The sequence below is a fragment of the Telopea speciosissima genome, chromosome 10, assembly GCF_018873765.1.
Source record: "Telopea speciosissima isolate NSW1024214 ecotype Mountain lineage chromosome 10, Tspe_v1, whole genome shotgun sequence".
Lineage (NCBI taxonomy): Eukaryota > Viridiplantae > Streptophyta > Magnoliopsida > Proteales > Proteaceae > Telopea > Telopea speciosissima.
Genome location: NC_057925.1, coordinates 9,297,686 through 9,312,099, shown reverse-complemented (window position 1 = coordinate 9,312,099; position 14,414 = coordinate 9,297,686). Strand labels below are relative to the sequence as shown.

Sequence of the window (14,414 nt, the reverse complement as noted above, 5' to 3'; positions counted from 1 at the left end):
TTAAAATCACCCCTTCAATACAATACCCGATACTGATACTTAAAACTTTGGACCTACTCTCGTTCTTTTAGCTCCTTCAATCTGAATCAAATCTCTCCTCCGTACTGGAGCACTCAAAGACCTCCATTACACATGTCCATGCCACCTCAAACGACTTTCTCACAACTTATCATGTATTGAAGTTACTCCTAACTTAGATCTAACTTGTTCATTCCCTATTGTATCTTTTCTAGTTTTACCACTCATCCATCTCAACATTTTCATTTCAGCTACACTAACTTTTGTTTATTATGTTGTTTCTTCACTGCCCAACATTCAGATCCATACATCATTGTTGGCCGTATAACAACAACAACTCAGCCTTATCCCAACTAAGTGGGGTCAGCTACATGAATCCTTACCCTCCAATCTGCCCTATTTGAACTTTGAAGTCATACTTGATACAAGGCCTAAGCTATGCATGCCTTTCCTCAACACTTCACCGAGAGTTGTTTTAAGTCTGCCCCTGGCTCTTTTAGCTCCTTCAATCTGAATCAAATCTCTCCTCCATACTGGAGCATCTAAAGGCCTCCATTGAACATGGACATGCCACCTCAAGTGACTTTCTCATTGCTTATCATGTATTGGAGCTACTCCCAAATCAGTTCTAATTTGATCATTCCTTACTTAATCCTGTTTAGGTTTGCCACTCATACATCTCAACATACTCATCTCAGCTACACTGAATTTATCTATATGATGCTTCTTAAAAGCCCAACATTCCGCACCATACATCATAGCCGGTCATTGACAATCCTATAAAATTTTCCTTTTTTAAAGGAACATGTTGATCACACAACACATAGGACGCACCTCTCCACTTCATCCATCCTATTTTAATTCCCTGTGAAACATCTTCCTCTATATCGCTTCTTTATTTTATGATTGAGCCCAGATACCTAAAATAATCACTCTGCAGAATCTTCCTACCATCAATTTTTACCGCCTCATTATATGTCCTAGTGTAACTAAAGTTACACACCATATACTCTGCTTTTTTTCTACCTATCTTAAAACCTTTTGATTCCAAGGTTGATCTCCATAACTCCAACTTTAGTGTTAAACCCTCCTTTTGTCACATCCACCAAAACAATAAAATAAAATAAAATAAAATAAAGAAAGGGCACACTCAATGCATGAGGCTTTTGCTATTTTGGGATCTAGAAGGGCCATAATGTAAGCAGCCTTACCCCACTTCGTGGAGAGGCTGTTTCCTGACTCAAACCCACAACCACTAGATCACAATGGAGCAACCTTATTAATGTGCCGAGGTCCTCCCTCTACATCCACAAAAAAATATCATCAGAAAAAAGCATATTGACCCCCCACACACACACACAATTCTTACACTAGTCACCACACCGTTTTACATACCTTTAACTATGTCCACATATTTACTTAAAAATTCTCTTCTCTAGTACTTACCAGATCAACTCTCTAGGGACTCTGTCATAAGATTTTTCTAGGTCAATAAAGGCCATATAGAGATCCTTATTACAATCTCTAAATCTTTCCATGGGTCTCCTAAGTAAGTAAATAGCTTTAGTCGTGGATCTTCCTAACATAAAATCAAATCAGTTCACCGAAATAATAGTTTCCTGTATCAGGCGAATTTCAATAATTCTCTCCCATAATTTCATAGTATGACTCATAAGTTTTATGCCTCTATAGTTATTGCAACTCTGAATATCACCTTTATTTTTATAAATCAGAACTCCATTCATCTGGCATTTTCCTTGTGCTCATAATATTATTAAATAGCTTGGTTAACCAAGATAAACCACAAATGCCTAAGCTCTTCAACACTTTTATTGGGATCCCATCTGGACCTAGTGCCCTTGCCTACTTTCATCCTCTTAAAACTTGTTTTACTCCAGGCACCCTAATTTTTTGTATATATCTACGACATGTGGTGTCATGATGGGTAGTGCAGCCTTCCAGGACACTATTACTCGAGATGTCTTCATTTAGTAGATTGTAGAAATAATCTGTCCATCTCTCCTTATTGTCCTCATCCCTTGTTAATTCATTAAAAAAGGGCTTACCCAATGCACGAGGCTCCAGCCACTGCGGGGTCTATAGAGGGTCATAATGTACGCAGCCTTACCCCTGCTTTGGCAAAGAGGCTGTTTCCAGACTTGAACCAATGGAGCAACCTTAACCGTTGTACCAAGGCCCACCCTCCCTTGTTAGTTCATTACCATCTTCAATTTTTAATACCTCTAACATGATCGAAATTTGTACTCCTTTCCCTCATTTTAGATATCTTATAGATACCTCCCCCCCCCCCCTTCTTTATACTCAGATTTTTATAAAGATATTTATATTTTTACGCCCTTGCTTTTCCCACAATCTTCTTAGCTTCATTTATAATAAATTTATACCTTTTTAGATCCTCTACATTCTTAGTTCTTTGCCATGTCTTAAAAATATCATTTTTAGCCTTAATGGTTGCTTGAACCTGATCATCCCACCACCAAGTTTCCCTAGAGAATGACGTTTTCCTTTCGATTCGCCTAGAACATCTTTAGCAACCTTCTTAATATAAGCATTCATCTCTTCCACATCGTATTAGTGTCTCCATCAAAGTCTCACCTTCCTTGTTTGACCAACTTATCAGTAAATGATTTCAAAGTATCTCCTTTTAAGCACTACCACCTTATCCTAGCAACTAATCTCACCTTTCTTATGAATCAGCATAATGAGACACATATCCACAACCACTAATATATATTGTGTGGTTTGGTTCTCCCATGGTATAACCTTACAATCCTTACATAACAACCTATCAGATCTTCTCATTAGAAAGAAATCTATTTGGCTACTATGATGCCTACTCTTGAAGGTAACTAAATGCTCCTCTCTCTTTTCAAAGTATATGTTCACAATGAATAGATCATAAGCCACAGCAAAATCAAAAACTGAAGTTTCCTCATCATTCCTCTCTCCAAAACCATATCTTCCATGTACACCTTCATAGCCTCTACGATCTCTCCCAACATGTCCATTCAGATCACCGATATAATAATCTTTTCTCTTTGACTAAAACCTTGCCCTAATCCATCCAAGTGTTTCCAAAATTGTAACTTACTACTTTCATCCAATCCTACTTTGGGTGCATAAGCGGAAATTATATTGACAACCTCTTTCTCCAACACAAGCTTGATGGACATAATCTTATCACTAAATATTTTAGCATCCACCACATCGTTCTTTAAATCTCTATCCACCACTATGCCCACTCCGTTTCTATTACTTTTATCCCTCGTATACCAAAGCTTAAAGTCATCCAACTCCTTAGCTTTTTTTACCCTTCCATCTGATCTCTTGAATACAAGGTATTGTAATCCTTTGTCTCCTCATAACATCTATCAATAATAGACTCTTACGCGTTAAAGATATTATGTTCCTAGGTGCTAATCTAATCCTACACTTCTGGATGAGCTTCTTTAGTTGCACTCGTCCACGGTGCGAGAACCCTTACCTACTTGTCACCGCATCTGGGCACCAACACGGTGCATTTCTTACAGGGGACTCCCTAGCTAACCCTTGCTCACTGTTCCCTACACCCGGGTCAAAGTGTAGTTTGTTGCTTATGGGGGACGCCCTAGCATAAGGTTGAAAATATAAGGTTATAGAATCCATGTAAAAGGGTTTGGCTAAAGTTTTTTTGGTGCCGGCTGCTGACCTGATGCACCAACCCTCCTCACTTTATCAGGGCTTGGGACCAGCAGTAAAAACACTGGTGGAGTTATTGCTGGCCGTATAACTGTGCTATAAAATCCAGATAGATTAATCCAAGGAAGGAAAAATATGATATAAACACATAATAGATCAGGTCAACTGCATATGGTGATAAATGGACCGGATCTTAATCATATCGGACAATAGCGTGTCAATGTCCGCCAAAAGAAATCCGGATATGGATCTGGTTCGGGTTACATAAGGCACACTTAGAGACCTAGTTTACACAGAGACACTGATATGTCGGTAACAAGGATGGCCTAAGGCCACCAATACTCATCAGCGACATAACCTCCTTTTGAAGTGCAGCAACCTTGCTGACACAGCCCCTGAAGACCTGATCAGAGGTCATTTGAGGCATGCCCCAGACAAAGAGATAATGGTGTCAAGGCTTCTAGGTATAGATGCACATAGTTAGGAGGGAGGATCAAATGCATCAACTTGTAAATCGCACATAACCAAAATCTAGTAATAACTTGTACAAACACTAGCAGTTAGCAACTCATGTTTAGAAGACTGGCACACCCAAATTTCACATTTTGAGGAAGTTCTAAATTATCTGCTAGGATATTAATAACAGAACAAGTAGCATTCACAAGAAAATAATGAAAACATGAAATTTCCAGGCATTTACTTAAGACAAAACTTTGACACTGTATTCCCCTACAAAATAGAACTTTATTACTGCAGTGTTATAAAATATTCTTAGTAGAAAACTAGAAATTAGATCTTAGATCAAATTCTAGAAAAATAAAATAGACATACCCAAAGAACGGTTCCATCTCCACCAAGAGTTATCACAAGATCAACTTTCGTGTGCAGGAGTAGTACTTCCTCATCTGCAAAGATATGAACACATACTTAAACGGGATAAATCCCAAATAGAGGAAACTAATTGATTTGATGAGAGAATATAATAATACAATTAGTTGATATTTTAAATCCTACAGCCTGAAAGTTCGAGATAAATTTCTTGTACGCAAATAATTTATGTCAAGTTGACACTAAGTAAGACATGGGATGCCATCTGCTTCTTGCAGCAGTGCCACATTCCTCATTATTTGATCTCCCAGAATCACAAGGATTGATATTGATTCCAACCCTAAAATATTCACTCACTTTTGTGCTGTTATTACAATCTCTTAGACCTTTAGATTGCCACTACTAGATGCCATCCTACCTTCCAAATTCCAAAAGCAATTGAATTTGGGTTCGTTCCAACCCCTAGGGCAGCATGAAGACAGGCTCTCTTTCCCTCCCTCCATCCATATGTGCAAATCACTGTTTTTTGGTGTCTAATGATCTTTAGCATGGTTGGTTGTGGTTCAATATAATTGTGTGTTCTATTAATGCCTAGTTATTTTCAGCCTATCTGCATTATGTGGCCTCTCAAAGACGAGTGCTACACAATCACAGGTTTCCTGGAGAGGTCATCTAGAAACTTTGCCAGAAAGTCCTTCAATCATACAGAGGGATGACACGGCCAATCCAAACAATCCATCAAATGGGTGATCCTCTTCATTGGCATGTCAGTCCTATACAACACCATATACATGACTATTTGCATAATAGCACCATGCATTTAAATGAGAGATTAGTAACTTGAAAATACACAGATAAGAATCTATCCTTGGCATTATGGTGGGGGAAACAGTGAAACCTTCACATCAGGGGAAGTTCTAATTAACACAGAAATACCTTGTAGACCACCAGCTATGTCCAGGCATAAGATTCCTAAAATGACTAGTTCCTTTTGCTGCATGATTCATGTAGCAAACGTTTCATAACATAATCAGAACTGTACAAAAAGCCCCTGAACTAGAACTAGAAAGCTCTACCAAGCTCATTATCAATCAGTCGGACTTAATTAATACCAGAGCCACTATCCACCAAATTGATGCACGCCAACTACTTAGGCCTAATGCAAAGAGGCCTCTTGGGGTTTATGGGCCAACATAGAATAATAGGAGGCAAGGCTATGTCCATGGCCTAGCATCCAGGGAAAAAATATAAGACTGGGGTAAGCCCAAATTGATTGGGTGTTGGGTTATTTCTGAGTGGGCCATTGCTTCCATGGGTTTCAGTTGTAATTGGCCTTACTTATAAGCCCACAATTGACGCAGTGGAAGATAAGCGGGCTCGATATCGTTCTAGCCAAGGTTCAAGATCTCGGGTTTCGACCTGGTTTTCGACCAGCCAGAAAACGAGATATGGTCAAAACTGGTTGAAACCTGGTCGAAACCAATTATTTTTTCCCAGCCAACTTGAATTGGTGGTTTCGAGACCCAAAAATGCTTTTTTTCATCTGATTTTTGGTATACAATTTTTGACATTCTACACACAATGCATAAACTATTTTCACACAAAAAAAGCACTCAAAATGGTACTTGTGATTTTTTACCCTAGTTTGATAGTGTATATTGTTCTTGGATATTGGCTGGAAACCAGGACAGACACTTATTTATGCCAAATATCATTTAAGTAAATGTTTTTCATATACTTAAGATATTGTTCATAAACAAGCAAATACCCCCCTATGTGAATCCAATAAATATAGTTAAAAAATCAAATTCCAAAAGGATAAAAAGTCAACCCCCCAGGTCAAGAACAAAAACTAGATTTTCGACGGTATGTGCAATTTTCAACTTTCTAATGCTGGAATTTTTTCTCAAATCTAAAAATTCCATAACTCTTAATATGAAAACATTGCTAAAAAACAAAAGTGAGGTAAAATATTCATTTGTTTTGATGCCCAAAAAAATATTTTCATTCAGAGCGATTTTGACAGCATTCGCACACCAAATTAAGTTTGACCGGTACATAACTCCTTCAATATAAATCAAGTTTAAGCAATCTTGGATTTGTTGGAAACTTTTGTTTGAGAGCTTTCCAACAAATCCAAGATTGTTTAAATCTGATTTATATTGAAAGAGTTATGTTGCAATCAAAGTTAATTTGGTGTACATGAATGCTGCCAAAAGGGCTCTGAATGAAAATAATTTTTTAGACACCAAAACAAATGAATATTTTACAGCACTTTTGGTTTTTAGCAATGTTTTATCATATTAAGATTTATGGAATTTATAGATTTGAGAAAAACCCCAGCATTAGAAAGTTAAAAATTGCACCCACCACCGAAAATCCATTTTTTGTTCTTGAACTAGGGGGTTGACTTTTTATCCTTTAGGAATTTGATTTTTTAACTATTTTTATTGGATTCAAATAGGGGGTATTTGCTTATTTTTTAATATTATCTTAAGTAAATACATTTACTTAAATGATATTAGGCATAAATAAGTGTTTGTCTTGGTTTCTGGCCTAGTTTCTAGCATAAATAAGTGTCAGTACTGGTTTCGAGCCAGGTTTCCCCACGTTTTGATAGGCACAAGTGTCAAAACTTGCGAAATTACCATTATCTCGACCGAAACCAATCGAAACCAGCCGAAACTAGTCGAAACTTTGAACTTTTTAAAATACATGCAGGTTTCTTCTCGATTTTCTACGAAACCGAGATATCTCGGAAATCTCGGTCGGTTTCGACCAAGATCTTGTTCCATGCCACCAAGTGACTAGTTCAATAATTACACACATAAGGTGGCATAGATGATGATGTTTCACAAAGAATTAAAGTGGGATGGAAGTGGAAAGGTGCGACCGGAGTACTGTGTGACCAACACATTCCTTTAAAGCTTAAGGAAAGTTCTACAAGACTGTTGTCCTACCTGCTATGATGTATGGGGCGGAATGTTGGGCAGTTAAGAAGTGCCATATAGAGAAGCTATGTGTTGCAGAGATGCGGATGTTAAAATGGATATGCGACAAAACTAGGAAGGATAAAATGAGGAACGAACGTATTAGAACTGATGTGGGAGTTGCCCCGATTAGCGAAAGCTCCGAGAATGTCGTCTGAGGTGGTTTGGCCATGTACAAAGGAGGCCTGGGGACGCCCCAGTAAGGAGGAGTGATCTGATGCCAATTGAAGGAGCTAAAAGAGGTAGGGGCAGGCCTAAAATGACCATAGGTGAGGTTGTGAAGAATGACATGCATAGCCTGGGTCTTGTGCCAAGTATGACCTCAGATAGAGCCTACTAGAGGGCAAGGATCCACATTATCGACACCATGTAACTGAGATTTTCCTGATTTCTTGGGCTATCCTCTAACTTTCATTTTTCATTTTTCATTTTCTATCACTCCCATTTCTTCATTTTTACTCTTCATCCCTCTTACTTTCCTTTCCTTTTGTGAGGACCTTTTTTTTTGTGTGTGTGTGAAAGGATCCGTGTAGCCAACCCCATTTAGTTGGGATAAGGCTGAGTTGTTGTTGTTGTAGCAAGTCAAGTGCTCAATTTTTCTTTTTTTGGTGAATGAATAATTCATTACCAAAACCCCGAAAAAAGGGAGGGGGAATACACAAGGGAAGAAGGGGGGCGAACTATACAAAACCTCCGGCCCTAGGAAGAAGGGTCAGGAGGCTGAAAAAAAGAAACAGGGTAAACCCCAGGAGACAACAATACGTTGTTCCTTGGGGAATCAACAAGAGAACCGTGAGGCAACATGTGAAGTCTGGAGCTAACGTCGAAGAAGATGGCTTTCCAAATCATATCAAGAGACTCAATTGTTTAAAAGATGAATATAAAAAATCCATTAAGCATGATTGACACTAATTAGGTAAATACTTCTTACTGCTCACCATCTTTCCAAGTCTGTACAAAGTCGAAGTAAGAAGACTCTGATAGGAGTTCTGTTCTCACTCGTGGTTCCACGTATACATTGATTTTCTTCTGATCATTCAGCCATCTGTAACATGAATAGAACACTGAGTATAAGAAGAAGATAGGTTGTGAGCAGAGCTAATTAAGTTACAAAAATAGAACATTGTAAAATAAGCCTATCGTGCTAGAAGCAAAAAGAAACAACTGCAACCAATATTGAAGAACACATACCCCCAAATCGTCACAAATAATGACAACAAGAAGGACGTAATAAATGGGTTCCCCCAACTAAAGTAAATCAATAAAGTAATGAGATCCTCAGAAACATGCCAATGACTACATATAAGTTCCTTGTCAATATAGAAGAGACCATATCTATAAGGAATTTTTTATTTTTTTTTTGGTTGGCATGTGATCTAGAGCCTGTTCAAATGTGTTTTGATAAATTATCAGAACTTGGACACTGATGGAAAACATTAGTTTGGAAAGTATAACACTAAGGAAAAGTACTTCACCAATAACAGAGAGATCCTATGAGTACAGCAGTTGTTTTGGTAAAAAGTTCACTGAGAAATTTTCTTTCTGCAATCACGTTCTCTTGGTATGGTGGTCAATATAAAGAAAGCTCTTAGAGCCAAGGGAAAGTATGAAACATAGCATTTTCAGTAGAAGCTCAGTTGCAGAAGGAAGTCTACATAATGTTGTTATTGCATTCCACAGGATGGAATTCATTGCTAAATAAATGTTACAAAACTGCTGGTGGATAAGGTTGTTAAGAATCATTTGGTCAAGGTGATACTCAATAATTGAATATGTCAATAGGGATTTAGGTTTCACATTGCAGGATCCAGTTTCTAATCTGGAGGATATAGGTATTAGTAGGAGTCACTTTACTCTGCAAGTTGAACGAGAGTATAAAATGTTATTAGAAGTGCAAAATCAAAATAGAAGTCAACCTCTTGCCAGAATAACCTACACTTAGTTACCACCTTTTATAGGAGGACTCCTGTAGTTTACCACAATAGACACTTGCCCTATCTACCAAGAAAAAGAAATGCCAGTAACATAAAGAAGAGTACGATTGGAACACAAAAAAACAGATGGCTATCAGAACAAATGCCTGAATAACTCGAAAGAAGGTTTCATGAGCTTGTAGGAAGCATCGTGGGAAATCAAAGATGCTTCCACTTACAACTGGATCCATCAATACGAATGATGGCAAATGGCTTTTCCACTGAAAGAAGTGAAAAGATGTTTCCTATTCATTACTATATGAGAAAAACTAAACAACAGACTGTTCTCAGGTAGAGAAATTCCTATTAAACTATTAAAGAGCAACAGTCATAACTGAAACATAACACCATTTTCACCAATTTCGCAGAACTCTTTACTGGCAGGACTTTTGTAGCAGTTATGGAGAAAGAAATGCATTGATCATTTCAGCAGTTTGTAATTTTAAATTACTTTACTTCTTACCTGGCCATTTCTGCACATACAACTCGAACAGAAGTTGAATTTGGTTTTGTCAAAATAAGCAGAGTCTGTGGGTGTGATTCCCACTTCAAGAAAATCTGAAAACGAAAAGGAGTTCTCAAGTAGACAAGCTAGAAAATATTTCAAAAGAAAACAGAGTTAATTGCAACAGTTCTAGTTTTAGCTGTTGTTCATAAGTAGTATCAATCTTTCTCGTATTGACGAGATAAAAATTTCTAAACAAACAACAAGAATGGCATAAACATAACCTTTCTCACATGATAAATACAAACAAAGAGAAAAATTTTGGAGTGAAGTATACCTGTTTACTACTGCGTTCTTCAGTTGTTATATTTCCTCTTTCAAAAGAGACAATGTCATGCTTGAGCTGGCCATTTTTCTTTCCATTGCAACCCCACTGAAGTTTAAAAGACACCTGCCTCAGGAAAACAACAGTTTCAATGACAAGGCTAATATTTCTTTTCAATTTTCAAAAGGGCTGATCCTACCACTAATGTTGATAGGCAGCTGGCAATGCCTACTTAACAATTACTTTGTTGAAAACATAGTTCTTTTGTTGAACACAGTAAAAGATTACATTCATGGTGGTAAAAAGGGTACAACACAAACATGACATGTGGCCATAAAGAAAATGATTGTCCAAAACAGAAACTATACAGTAGTAGCAATCAGGAAAAAGATGTCATCTAATGTTCAGTAACAGTAGAATTCAAATCCATTTAAGTCCACCAAGGAAAAAGGAGGGTCATAAACCCATAAGATCACCTTGAACCTCAGGAGTGATATATCATACAAGGTACGCTGATTCCATTCTTTCCAAACCATTCAGCAAAGAGCTAAGAGTAGAAGATTCCAAAGGATACAACCGCACCTGCTAACAGCCTCAGCTAGTGGCCCAATAAATCTGTTATTCTATGGAAAAAAATACTGTTAACAGCCTCAGCCAGCCATGCTTCAATAAGGGTTGCCAGACTGCAAGGAACCACCCAGTCGCCTGAAATTTTGGTTTTGTAGTGGCACACCAGACTTGAAATTTAAATATAATTCAGGTTGTAGGAAGTATCGGTTTATTTTAATTTTCTAAATTTTGGACTTCTTTTTTATTTTTTTGTCTTTTTCGGACTTTTAAGTTTTAACTAGTTATTATAGTATTTTTTTCTTAACTCATCATTCATCCATACTTCACATGTAGATAATAATTTCTTATTCATCTTATATAAGTATAACTTGAGGTGATTTTCTTATTGACACCTCTTAAGGTGTCAAATAATTTTTAACCTTACTTTTTTCCCTTTTAGTATAATACACTTTTTTTTCCTTAGTGTAAATCCTGTCACTTCACATTTGTACTCGAAAATGTGCAAGACAATGAGATATGCCACTTTCAAATTAAAAACCCTATTTTACCCTTAACTTAAAGTAATTTTGGGAAAAAGACAAGGGACAATTAAAAAAAGGTGTCAAGAGACACCTACGGAGGTGTCAGACTGTCAGTTAGACAGTCCCTTACTAAAGTTACTATTACTCATCAAAACATTGATATAGCATTGTATTATCTATACCCCTTATTAGCTCATATGTGAAGATTTGTACCATCTAAAATATAAAACATGTACTTAAATTTCTTTTAAATGTGAAATATTATGAATGAAATTTAAGGTTACTTTGGGAATTTTAGAATAAATTTTGGTTTATTAGAAAATTGAATATATGTATACAATAATTGAAATTAGGAAATTCTGTTTCTGTATCCAAGATGAAACTCCAAAACTTCCCTCTTTCTAAATCTTGCTTCCATTATTTTTGGGATAAATGAAGTCATAAATCTACAGATGCAAGTGGTCTTTGTAACAAATAGGGTTGGCAATTCTGTTGGCACTGAAAGAATGGTGGCCTTTGTAAGTATCCAACCCAAAAGCTCAAACTATAGGGTGGAGAGAGGCTCACAGGTAAATGAGGCAACGAAAGGCTTTAGGGGTAACCGATGTGGAACTATTCTCCTGAAAGTAAAGATCAACAACCAGAGTACAGCCACCATCAAAGACCATCTATGATCTACCACTAGCTCCTCTCTTTATCTATTCCTTGCCCATAAATGAGAAGATTCTAAGCATGGATATCAGAGGTCATGCCCTCTAGCGTGGCATTTCGAGTCCTTCTACTCCTGGGTAGTGCGCTTTCGTCGAGGTTGGGTCTGGTTGCCATGTTGTGGTCAGGATTTTCCCCTTTTTAGTGTGTTGTGTTTGGCAGGGGCTCTTCCCCTTCTCTTTTGCAGGCCCTTGCCTTCCCCTCCGTAATGGCAGGGCCTTGTAATTGGCTTGTGCTTGTATGTTCTCTCCCCCCCCCCCTCTTTTTCTTTCCTTTGGTAATGAATTTTTTTTATTCATCCAAAAAAAAAGACCATCTACCACCTACCAACAACCATTAACTATGGCAAGATAGTGAAAAGAGAGAAATAAGAGTGTGTCTTTTCTTATTAAAAAAAGAGGTGAGGTGAAACAGTGTTTGTCGGTGGAGATTATTTAGAAAATTAAAAAAAAAAAAAAAAAAAGGAGAAGAGAATTTTTTTTATTAAAAAAAAAAAGGAGAAAAAGAGGGCGAGTTTTTTAAACCACTTGACGTTAGTGGTTTAACCGGTCTTCTTGAAATAAACCAGGGTTTTAGACAAACGATCAAGGACCATTGTTCTGTCTATGCACGGTCTGGGACTATGAAGCCGATTAGTCAGGGACCAAGCTTGCTTAGTAGTGGAAATCAATTCACCATACTAAGTCACAATGACCGATTTGGCAAGTACAGTTGAGATTGAAAAACTCAACAACAAGAACTACGACTATTGGAGATCCTGTCTTGAGTCATATCTACAAGGACAGGATTTATGGGAAGTCGTTAATGGCAGTAAGATCATACCTCTAGAAAACGATGAAGCCTAAAAGAAATGTAAAGGCCGGAAAGGCTATGTACGTGTTGAAGACAACTGTTCAAAAGGAGCTATTGGAGCATATCAGAGAGGCTCTGTCACCCAAAAAGGCTTGGGACTCATTTGCTGGATTGTGATGCACGTCTTCCACTTTTGAAAAACAAGCTAGGATCCGTTGTTCAAGATACATTGACAATAGACCAATATTTCATGCAAGTGAAATCATTATGTGATGAGATTTCACAATTGGATCCTAACTCCAAGATCATTGAGCCGAGGATGAGACAAATCATAGTTTGGGGACTCAAACACGAATATAGTGGCTCCATGACAGCAGTTCGTGGTTGGCTAACTCAACCATCTCTCTTAGAGTAAGAGAATTTATTAACCAACCAAAAAACTCTAGCTAGACAAATGGCAAGAGTATCATTGAAAGATCAAGAAGAAGCACCCGTTAACAATCAGCAGAGAGGCAAGCCAAAGACAGAAGCCACTTCATCAGACAGACAAAAGGAGAGAAGTTATCAACAAGGGGGAGCTCGTCACAGACAATATGAATCCAATCGGCAGCGTAGAGATTCAACTCGTAGAAACATTGAATGCTATAACTGTGGAAAGAAAGGCCACCATGCTCGAGATTCCGCTCAAAACAAAAGACAATGGAAAGCAACTCTGCGACATCGACCAATCAATGGGAGTGAAGATGACTAGGATGTGCATGCTGCCTGTTGTACCATCAAACCGGACAATCACACTGGCCCAGAAGAAGAGCTTGTAACTCTTACAGCGAATACTAGAGGAATCGACTATAATCATGATTGGATTGTGGTTCCCAGATGTTCAAATCACATGACAGGAGACGAGGGAAGTTCCTTTCCATGTCAGAATATAAAGGAAATCAAGTTGTCGTGACACTAACAATGCGAAATTGCCAACCTCCCACATCGGCAAGGTCACTTGCATTCCTCACTTCAGCCCTAGTGAAGCTCAGTTGTAGAATGTCTATCATATTTCGGGTATCAAGAAAAATTTATTATCTGTGTCACAATTAACGACTTCTAGCAACTATGTTGTGTTTAGACCGGAAGATGTGAAAGTCTTCCGTAATATTAAGGCATTTGAAGCACCAATCATGCAAGGGCAACAATTAGAATATACTAAGTGATGTCTGCTGGATAGGCATGCGTAGAGAAGACTAAATGCAGTGATACTACAGATTTGTGGCATGCGCGACTAGAACATATTGACTACCACAAACTCAAAGTATTAATGGCCAAGTCTATTGTGAAGGGTCTTCCACAACAAGAAGTGTGAACTGACACAATCTGTGTTGGGTGTTAATTGGCAAGGCACACCAATTACCATACATTGAGTAAAAGTATAGAGCCAAGAAGCCCTTAGAGCTTGTTCACTTTGACATTCTAGGTCGAGTGAAGCAATCTTCGACCAGCGGGATGTAGTACATGTTGAATTTCATCAATGACTTCTAGAGGTACGTGTGGGTA

At 37.8% G+C, this 14,414-nt stretch overlaps 1 protein-coding gene across 1 annotated transcript in view; it reads right to left on the bottom strand.

Annotated features, from left to right (window-relative positions):
- Positions 1-14,414, bottom strand: part of LOC122642926 (putative NAD kinase 3) — a 34,490-nt gene that overhangs the window by 6,979 nt on the left and 13,097 nt on the right. The window contains exons 5-8 of the mRNA XM_043836541.1: positions 10,291-10,404; positions 9,972-10,066; positions 8,474-8,580; positions 4,549-4,622 (exon numbers count right to left, since the gene is read on the bottom strand). Coding sequence (XP_043692476.1) covers positions 4,549-4,622; positions 8,474-8,580; positions 9,972-10,066; positions 10,291-10,404 — 390 coding nt within the window. The remainder of the gene's footprint in view (positions 1-4,548; positions 4,623-8,473; positions 8,581-9,971; positions 10,067-10,290; positions 10,405-14,414) is intronic.